Source organism: Onthophagus taurus, chromosome 5, assembly GCF_036711975.1.
Source record: "Onthophagus taurus isolate NC chromosome 5, IU_Otau_3.0, whole genome shotgun sequence".
NCBI lineage: Eukaryota > Metazoa > Arthropoda > Insecta > Coleoptera > Scarabaeidae > Onthophagus > Onthophagus taurus.
The window spans coordinates 4749733-4760470 of NC_091970.1; the positions used below are offsets into that span (position 1 = coordinate 4749733).

The 10738-nt window shown below is 31.8% G+C and overlaps 1 protein-coding gene across 2 annotated transcripts; it reads left to right on the plus strand.

Moving 5' to 3' along the window:
• The first annotated feature begins 322 nt into the window (after positions 1-322).
• Positions 323-10731, plus strand: LOC111426222 (LLGL domain-containing protein l(2)gl). Of its 2 annotated transcripts, XM_023060650.2 has the most exons (13): positions 323-390; positions 885-1190; positions 1457-1555; positions 4950-5828; positions 5939-6158; positions 6213-6464; positions 6518-6991; positions 7044-7340; positions 7390-7903; positions 7956-8217; positions 8391-8634; positions 8744-8784; positions 9904-10731. In XM_023060650.2, the coding sequence occupies exons 3-13, from the start codon at positions 1472-1474 to the stop codon at positions 10000-10002; spliced, it is 3366 nt and encodes a 1121-aa protein (XP_022916418.1). In that variant the 5' UTR covers positions 323-390; positions 885-1190; positions 1457-1471; the 3' UTR covers positions 10003-10731. The 2 variants fall into 2 exon arrangements, with proteins under 2 accessions (XP_022916418.1, XP_022916419.1); XM_023060651.2 differs by lacking the exon at positions 8744-8784.
• Positions 10732-10738: the final 7 nt, after the last annotated feature.

A 10738-nucleotide genomic window follows, 5' to 3' on the forward strand; every position in this document is an offset into this window, starting at 1 on the left:
ATCTTTTACTTAAAAATTAATAATTTTTTTAAAATAATTTTTAAATTGTTATAAAAAAGTGATTTATTTATTTTCTAATCGTTAATAATAATCATTTTAAGTTTTTCATCCCATCCTGATTATTATTTGCGGATTTAATTAAAAAAGAAAACAGAAAATGTGCCAAAATTAATAACTAACCAATTATTTTTTTGTTACAGATTTTAAATCAACCTGAAATCCTTTAAATCCAAATACGATTTAATTAAAACGGAAAAAGGTGTTTTTATTTGAAAAATCTGACGTCATCGCACTTTATGGCATTTTATGGTTATTGCATAACAATAACGAGAGGATTGTTACACAATTTTGAGTATATCCTTCTTATAATGTTACGAAATAATTTAATAGGTAAGGAAATGAGAAATTGTATTAATTAATTTAATTTATTAAGTTAAAAAACAATTTTGTGTAAATAATACAATAATATGTGTAAGCAACCACTTATACATCACAAAAATAATTCGGGATAACATAACATTAATTCAACTTTTATTAAAAAAGAATTTTTTTAATAATTTTTAAATTAATTGTTATAAAAAAAGTGATTTATTAATTTTTTTAACTGCTAGTAATAATTATTTTAAGTCTTTCATCTCCCCCGAATTATTATTTACAGATTTAATCAACAAAGGATTTTGTTTAAATTAATTAATATTTTTAGGCAACCACATATACATCTCAAAATTAAGTAGCGCCATCTATTAGATAACAGTAGAACTCTCCTCACAAGATTTTTTTTATTTTAATCTTTATTTTAGTAATTAAATTCTTTCATATTCTATTTATTAACATTAATTAATATTAGTTAAGATAAGAAATGATTTTAATTTTAATGTTTTTAGGCCACCAAATCAGCTCAAACCCGATTAAGCGCCCTCTACTGGATATCCTCCCGAACCAAAACACATCGCATCTCGACGCTCTCTCTGCCGATAACAACAAAAGGTATTCTCTACGCCTACTTCTCATTTCGTGCCGGTCAGTGACTCAATACGTGGAATGGTTTTAAGTTGAGTTTGGGTTCAGCCCGAATTAAAAAAGTGCTTTATTTCGATACGAGTCGATGTTGTAGTCGAGTCCCCGACGAAATAGAAAAGACTCAACATATGAACACCGCCAGTTTGTTTTTACCTGAAATCGCCAACAAAGTAAGTGAAGCTATCACAAGATAAATAAAACAAAAACTCGAGATAGAAAAAAAAATTTTTGTTTTGATGTTTTTATTTTTGATTCTCTTTGGTTTATTTACATTTTTACTTGGTTCTTTTTGCACGCTCTTTTTCACTGTAATAAAAAGCGTTTAATGAGCGCTTTAAAAGAGAGAGAAACAGGCGTTGCCTTGCAAAGTGATTTTTAGTTAGAAATTGACATATGTGGTTTTTATTTAATAAAATTATTTTTTATTTCGTTTTAGGTGAATTTATAGAAGATGTTTAAGTTTATAAAAGCGAAAGGGCCTCATCAGACCGCTGAAAGGCAAAAATTACAAAAGGAGTTGTTTTCTTATCGAAGGGTAAGTTTAATTGCATTCATTCCCAAGGGATAAACAAAAAGGTGGGGTTTATTATTAAGGTATTAAGGTTTTTGTTTTATCTCCTCACTTATCTCTCTTATTATCTTACGTAAATAACCACATCATCCAGATTATGTTTATGAAACTTTTGTTTTCAATGATTTTAATTTTTTTTTTTTTTTTGAGGTTATGTTTTTGCTTTTTCTTGGAACTTCTCAGGTATTAGATGTGACTCATACTCTCAGGTAGAGAATGCTAATTAACTCAGTTGACACAATTTAAAATAAAATTCCTCGGAATCATATTTTTGCGATATCTTTGTTGATTTTCCGATAAATACAAATACCTCTTATCTCTTTTAGTCTAATGTTTACCGTGTATCCAAGAAGTAGATAATCATGATGCTTTGATGCTTGATAAAATTTTATTCGATAGAAATAAATTTAACCAAAAAAAGGATTTAGATTATTATGTTTTTATTAATTGATTTATTATTTATTGTATTATTACATTACAACATCGAAATAACCTTTAAAAAGTTTTAATCTCTTCAAAGATGAATTGTTTTCTACTTTACGGCTGAATTGTAATCTCGATAAGCCACACAATGGAAAATAGTTAACAACTGTATTTATGAGCGAATTTAATCGATTTCTTTTTCAACTTTAAATTATAAATTAAATTCATCTAAATAATATTAATTAAAAAGAAATTAGTTATGTACTCCAAAAAAATGGTTGTCCTCCATAAATACCAACGTAAAAATTGACAGAAAAAAAAATTTTATTTTTATTAATTAAAAAGGAAAAGTACTTTTATTATCTTATAAACAATAGATCTAATTAATTTGTGTCACATTCCTTCTTTAACTTTCGCTTATTTACATTTTTCCTTGAATTTATTAAGGAAATCTCAAAACCATATGCTTCCTGTTTTATCCCTTTTCTTCGTCACATACAGTGAGTAACTTTAATATTCGGTTTTTTTATTACAAACTCTTCTGTCTGAAATTTTCAGAAGAAAATAAGAAAAAAAATTTTTGTTTGTATCTTGTTCTTTGATACATATATCTATTATTTTAAAATATGTACATTTGTTGTTTCAATCTTATTTCAATAAACCTACAACAAACAATATACATAAAACAGTGAAAATTCGCGCAACATTAATATTCGGTTTTCTTTACTGTGAAAAATGGAAACACTTGTTAGCAGTTGAGTTGGCCAAAGAATAACGCTTTTTTTTCTAAATCGCAGTAGGCTACGTTACCTATGACGTTACCCGGCATGCAATTGTCATTTCACTTGATTAAAACGTATAAAACGAAGCGATGGGGCGTAAAAGCAAAAATTCGTCAATTGAAATTAAAAAACTTGTCATTAAACATTATGTAACACGGAAAACATATAAAAAAATAGCGGAAATTTTAAATATGAAAGTGAGTACAGTTGGGGATATAGTACGGCGATACAGAGAGGAAGGCAGGATAGAATACCTCAAGCAAAAAGGGCGACCAAAAAAGTTGTCTGCACGAGAAGAAAAGTATATTGTGCGTAAAATTAAGTGTGAACCGCGTTTAAGTGCGCCAAAACTGGCTGCTGATGTATTTTCTACATACGGTAAGAACGTACACCCCCAAACCATTCGGCGTGTAATACAATCAGAGGGTTATAACGGACGAGTAGCTAGGAAAAAACCGTTCATTAACGAGCGTACAAGAAAAGCCCGATTGAATTTTGCTAAAGAGCACATAAAAAAACATGAAACTTGGTGGAATGATGTAATTTTTTTAGATGAAAGCAAATTCAACTTATTTGGTAGCGACGGAAAAGTTATGGTTTGGCGGAAACCCAATGAGGAGTTGAAACCAAAACATTTGAAACCTACAATAAAACACGGAGGTGGCCATGTGATGGTTTGGGGGTGTATTTCGTCCAAGGGGACGGGAAATCTGGTGTTTATAGACACCATCATGAACAAAGAAATATATCTAAATATTTTAAAAGAAAATTTGAAGAAGTCAGCTGAAAAAATGGGCATTCTACAGAGTTTTAAGCTGTACCAAGATAATGACCCCAAGCATAAAGCACATATTGTAAGGGAATGGTTGCTTTATAACTGCCCGAAAGTGATCGCCACTCCTCCGCAATCACCTGACCTTAATCCCATAGAAAATTTGTGGGATGAATTGGAGCGGCGTGTTCGGCAGAAGCCGGCTTCTTCCCATATAGAACTGAAGAAAAGGTTACAGGAAGAATGGGCAAAAATTGGACAAGACTATACCCACAAAATAACTGGCAATATGCCAAAACGTCTAAATGATGTTATTAAAAACAATGGGTTCAGTACGAAATATTAATTTCTTTAAATTTGAACTATTTTTTATAATTATTTTGTAAGTGGGCAGAAAAACCGAATATTAATGTTGCGTAAATTTTTGATTATTTTGTGTTTTTTTGTTAATTGTAGGTTTAATAAAATATATTTAAACAACAAATGCGCATATTTTGAATTAAAATACATATATCGAAATACTAGTTGCAAGAAGAAAGGAATTTTTTTTTACTTTTTTTGTGAAAATTTCAGATAAAAGAGTTTGTAATAAAAAACCGAATATTAAAGTTACTCACTGTATGGCGTAAACATTTTCGAATTCAATTATGTACTTCCTTCATCCGAGTATTTACTCCGTTTTCTTCTCTTCGCGGTTCTTATAAACTGGTTTTGTTGAATCAAAAAATGCATACGATGACGACAAGACCAATAGCAACGGCAAGGGAGTGCGGGGACGCAAAATCTAACGGTAAAATCTGTCCGAGAAATGAACCGTGAACCGCGGAGGAGCAATACGTTTTTTAATAACTCCAACAGCATTCCTTGTGACGAATCTAACGCTAAATAAAAGTTATTGAGCGGTTAAAATGTTTCGATTTGAAATTTAACCTAAATCGAGATCAATTGACATTTGTTAGATCTTTTCTATCTATTAACCTTGAATTTATATAGAGACGTTTGATTTGTGTCGTGAACAATTACTTTGGCCTAAATTTAAATTTAAACAATCAAAATTAATTAAATTGTTTAAATTATTAATTTGACATTTTCGGCCATTTTCTTAAAACAAAATTATTATTTCATAGTAGCGCCATCTAATTTTAAATAGACAGACTTTCTTTCAGACTTTTTAAGTAATAATAAATTTTATCTTATTTAATTTATTTTAATCTAATTTCCACAAACTATAAAACTCATTTCGCTTTAAAAAACATTTTATTTTCCTGTTTTAATTGTATTTACAAAGATTTTATTTTACAATTTAGGTTAAATAAACTTTAAACTCAAACATAACCTAAAAAAATTTAATCTCAAATAATTTAATTTTTATATTTTTTAGACGTTACAACACGGTTTTCCACATAAACCGACTGCAATAGCATGGGATCCAACCCTTCGTTTAATCTGCATTGGTACATCAACCGGTGCAATAAAAGTTTTTGGAAAACCCGGAGTGGAATTTTACGGCCAACATTCAAATTCAATCGCGGTTACCCAACTAGTCTTTTTACCAAACGTTGGGAAAGTGGTTTCATTATGCGAGGATAACTCGCTTCATTTATGGGAGGTAGATAAAAGCTCCCTTGTTGAAGTTAAAACTCAAGCACTCGAAGGGAAATTAAAAAAAATCTCCGCAATGTGTGTCGAATCAACCGGAGAAGCCCTCCTTTTAGGAACGGAAGGTGGAAACATCTACTTATTAGAACTAAACACCTTCGAGATGGTTCGAGATAACATCTACCAAGAAGACGTGATGCAACACGTCCCACAAGATTACAAATTAAACCCAGGGGCGGTTGAGGCGATTTTCGAACAACCCGGGCACCCCAACAACATTTTAATTGGTTATAACCGTGGGCTATTAGTCTTGTATAATCGCGCGGATAATGTTGCCTTAAAAACATTTCCTTCCCAACAACAACTAGAAAGTTTGTGTTGGCACGATGACGGTGAAGGTTTTACGACATCACACAACGACGGCAGTTACCTCACGTGGGAATTAAGCGATTACAACGATGAAGATAACCCTTTACCGGAACCAACAACAACATATGGTCCTTTTCCATGCAAAGCAATCCCAAAAATTATTCGGAAAGAACTCAATGATCAACCATTAATTGTTTTTAGCGGTGGATTACCCAGGGCTAGTTATAGTGATAAACATACGGTGTCCGTTGTACATGATACAAAACATGTTACTTTTGAATTAACAAGCAAGGTAAAAAAATTATTTTAATTTATTTTCATACATAACCTAATTTTTTGTTTGACAACCAACATTTTTTATATGTAACCTAACTTTTTTGATATAACCTAATTTTTTTGTAGATAATTGATTTTTTGGTTGTTGAATCACCACTTCAAGAAAATGACGAAGACAATGAGGAAGAATCAGAAGAACAATCTGGGGGTCCCGATATTTTATTAATTTTGGCCGATGAAGAACTTGTTGCGATTGATCTTAAATCGGAAGATTGGAAAATGATGAATTTGCCTTATTTAGTGTCATTACATGCTTCTGCAGTGATTTGTAGCCAACACGTTTCAAGTAAATCACAAATTATTACTTAATTATATTAATTTTAATTATATATTTCTTTAGATGTATCAGAGGAGTTGTGGGTACATTTAAAAGAAGCGGGTCGTGCCCAAACGAGCCATATGTATTCATCGAGATCATGGCCTATTCAAGGGGGGAGTCTGTTGTGTTCAAAAGGGGAAACTCCTCGGCGCGAATTATTATTAACCGGGCACGAGGATGGAACAGTTCGATTTTGGGATGCTGGATGTGTTAATTTAACCCCGATTTATAAATTTAGTACTTCCCAGTACTTTACAGGGGACGATATCGTTGGTAAATACCAATAAAAATTAAAAAAAAAATTTTTTTTAATTATTATTTTTTAGATGATGCTGTAACATCGCCGGATGATTCCGAGGAGGAGTGGCCCCCATTTCGAAAAACTGGTATTTTCGATCCGTACTCGGACGATGCACGTTTAGCGATTAAGAAAATAAGTTTGTGCCCCCTCTCGGGGACCTTAGCTGTTGCTGGAACAGCGGGGCATATCGTTTTGGCAAAATTCGACACCGAAATCTTAGATGGAGAAGTAAAAGTGAACGTGATGAACATAGTGAGTGATCGAGATGGTTTCGTTTGGAAAGGCCACGATCAATTAACTCCGAAACAAGGAAATATTCGCCAAAATCGCGGATTTCAAGCCAACAACATCGTACAACTTTACCCCCCAGCTGCGGTTACTTGCGTTGTATTGCGCCCCGATTGGGGGTTATTAGCTGCGGGGACCGCGCATGGATTAGCCTTGTTTGATTATCAACGCCAAAAACCTGTTATTGTTAAATGTACTTTAAACCCAAACGGTATTTATTAAACATTTAATTAATTATTAGATTTAATTTGTAATTTATTTAGATCTTACTGGAGCTGGAGATGCCCCAATTTCGCGAAGAAAATCTTTTAAGAAATCGTTACGAGAAAGTTTTAGACGATTACGTAAAGGAAGATCAACAAGGAGAACTAATCAAACTACTACAACTCCCACAACCCCATCTTCACCCCCTCAAAGAAAACCCCCAACCACAGAAGAAGGTAATTTTAGCCCTTTGGATGCTAAACCTGTTGAGAGACAAATTGAAGCGAGACCTGTTGATGATGGAATGGGATCAATCGTTAGATGTTTATATTTCGCGAGAACTTTTCTTATTAATGGTAAATTTAATTTAATAATATTAATCATGATTAATTAATTTAATTTTAGTACAAAACACCATTCCAACTTTATGGGCCGGAACTAATAACGGAACAGTTTACGTATTCACAATTGGTTTGCCATCAAAACGAGACACGGACGACGTTATTTGCCAACTTGGAAAAGAGATTCAATTAAAACATCGCGCCCCCGTGATCGCAATCGCCGTTTTAGACGGAGCTAGTAAACCCCTACCTGAGCCGTTGGAGGTTGAAAAAGGTTTAGCAAGTCTTCCCGATCCCACCCAACCTCACCGTGTCGTCATCGCCTCCGAAGAACAATTCAAAATATTTACTTTACCATCATTAAAACCTTATTGTAAATATAAATTAACCGCCCACGAGGGTGCCCGCGTTAGGAGGATGTCGTTCGCCAATTTTTCTTGTACCTCATCGGACACGAATGTGACCCACACAGAAACCGATTTATTATGTTTAACGAATTTGGGAGATTGCCTCGTTTTGAGTATTCCCGATTTAAAACGGCAACTAAATGCGGCCGCTGTTCGTAGAGAAGATATCAAGTAAGAATTTTTTTTCTTTAATTTAATTTAAATTAATTAATTTAATTTTTAGTGGAATTTCCTCGTTGGTTTTTACCCGCGATGGCGAAGCTTTGTATTTCCATTCATCATCTGAATTACAAAGAATATCACTTTCCGCGACTAAAATAACATCGGCACGTTGTTATTTATCAATAAAAGATAAAAAGGTTACTCCTATTGTTGAAAATGATTCAATTAATGGAGATGCGACCGGAAATGATGGGGAAGAAGAATCTTCCACGCCGATTATGAATGGAAACGCTGAGAGTAAAGAAAGTAGTGTTGTCGATAAGGTTTGTTAAAAAAAATTTTATTAATGTGAAAAAAATATAATTGAGGTTATGTCAAAAAATAATTACAGGTTTCTGTAATTAATAAATCAACATAACCTAATATGATCGATTTTTATTTAACCCAAAAGCTTTTTTTAATTTAATAAAAATTAAAATCATTATTTGTGTTTTAGGCTGAAGAAGTGCGAGAAAACGGTGATGATACACTACATAATGTAACAGTGTCAAGCAGCATCGGAGACATAACTATCGATAGCGTAAAAGATCACATCGGTTCTGGAGAGGAATTGGCGAGTCGTTTATCTGGGGTTGCAATCACTAAAACGGTTATAACGACCGTTACTACGAATCAATCGGGGGAAGTTACCTCAAATTCGACTACTACAACTACAAATAATGTTACTGAAGCGCACGAAAGTAAGTATTGGAAAGATTTATAGGTTAGAATCATCTTTTTGTTGGATATTTAGGGCTTATTTTGTTGTCCTAGATGTGCTTTATGTTGTTTTATTTTTTGCTTTTGTAGTCGTAGAGAGCGTGTCTTCCGGGTCAACTCACCAATCAGAGGTTTGAAAGTTTTTATTTATCACAAAAAGCTTCTTTTTTATGTAAACTTAACCTTTGTGATTAAATTAACGCAAATGACAGTTATTAAATGTAATTGTCAAATTTCATTGTTGCCAACTAATTTTTTTAATTAAAATTAATAACTACAGTGAATTTCACTTAAGATGCAATATACTAAAATATATTTCCATAGAAACCAGGGCGTACCTACTTTGTCCCACATAAAATATCAAACATGTCAATATAACTTGACATTACAGTAAAACGTCAATATAACGGTAAATCGCCATATGCAATTTTACAATCAGTGTTAAAATAAAATAATCTAAGTGACATTTTAAATGAAATTTTTTGGCGATTTATCGTTAGCAACTGTGATTAACAACGAAATTGTTTGGTGTCAGTATAAGCTCCGCCCATATCTGTGACGTCAGACTTAGGCAGTCTACGGTGCTGAATAACAAAACTAGACTAAAACTAATACTAGACCTAAATGTTTTTAGTTCTAGTGACAGTGGTAGGTAGCATAAGATATTACTATGTTGTATGTTTTTATTGAACTAAACTAGAACTAACACTAGACCTAGAAAGTTTCAGGTCTAGCTGTGTGTCTGAAAACGGTAACTAGAGTTTTACTTCAATGAGAATATACAACAATGAGAACACGCTGAGTAACAACTAAAACTAGTGTAAACACTAGAACTAATTCTGTGTTGGTTATGTCACCTGGAGTTTTGAGGTTATAACCTAACATCGATTTTTTGATGTCATTATATACTTGTTAGTTCTAGTATTAACTCTAGTTTTACATTATCACTAGAACTAACAGAAGAGCTAGAACTAGGGTTAGCTCCAGTTTTAATTGTTCTTTTCGTCTAGTGTTAAGAAGTAACACTAAACATAGAACTAGAACCATTCGGATTTAGCCGTGCGTCTCTCAAGACGGCCGAAAACTCAAGCCTGTACTATTAAGCTAAGTTGCATTTTATGTGGGACAGTGCAAATGCACAGTAGTTTTGAAACTATGGTTACTGCATTAATATATTGCGAGTTATATGAAATTCTTGATAATTAATAATTTGTTTTAATAAACAAATTAATATTATTTTTATGTTTCAGATTAAACAAGTTCAAGTAAGCGATATTTTATTGAAAGCTCCATTGGCTCTCGCTGAAGAAATTGATTCGGATAATGGGCAAATTAATGGAGGGGCCTAAAATCCATGAAAAAGCCATATCAATAAAATCTCGAAAAAAGAAAGCTTTTAATTAAGTAAATCATCTCTTTAAAATTGGAATAAATTAAAATGGTTTCCGTATAAGTTGTGTTTTGGGACCATTTTAAAATGGGAGAGATGAAAATGTATTAAACAAAAAAAAAAGTTTATTATAACGATTTATTATTATTAATATTATTATTATTAGGAAGAATAATAGGATATATTTTCGTATTCAAAGTAAAAAAAAAAATAATTAAAATAAGGAATGTGAGACGATGTAGGTTTTAATTTGTTAGTATTTTTAACGCCTGCCTTTAAATAAACACAAAATATAAAATACGGCAACTATTAATTAATAAATTAATTGTCAAACTTATAATCATAAACAGAGCTTTTTTGCAATTTTATACATTGAACATTGTTATTAGTATGTAAGAAAAAAATTGATTAATTAATAGTTATTAACAAAAAAATCATTAAAAAAGTATTAATATATTTATATTATATATTTGTTTTGGTGGCGGTTAAAAGAGAAAAAGAATAAGACACCCTGAAAGAGTATGTTTGTGATTCCATAGATTTTTCTTTACGCTTTTAATATTCTTTTATATCAATAAGTGTATTTTTATCGATTCGAAAGTTTTTAACCCTTTTAATGTATTAAAACGAAATAAATTAACGCCCAAACATCACTTGGTTAATTAATAAATAATTTTTTACCTATTAATTAATTT

What these genes read in the sequence shown, in the direction of transcription:
- LOC111426222 (XM_023060650.2), top strand. Translation starts at nt 1,472, where the DNA reads ATGTTTAAGTTTATAAAAGCGAAAGGGCCTCATCAGACCGCTGAAAGG. An exon ending in GAGAACTTTTCTTATTAATG is followed by an intron (nt 7,341 to 7,389) that starts GTAAATTTAATT and finishes ATTTAATTTTAG; the next exon opens with TACAAAACACCATTCCAACT. An exon ending in GGTCAACTCACCAATCAGAG is followed by an intron (nt 8,785 to 9,903) that starts GTTTGAAAGTTT and finishes TTTATGTTTCAG; the next exon opens with ATTAAACAAGTTCAAGTAAG.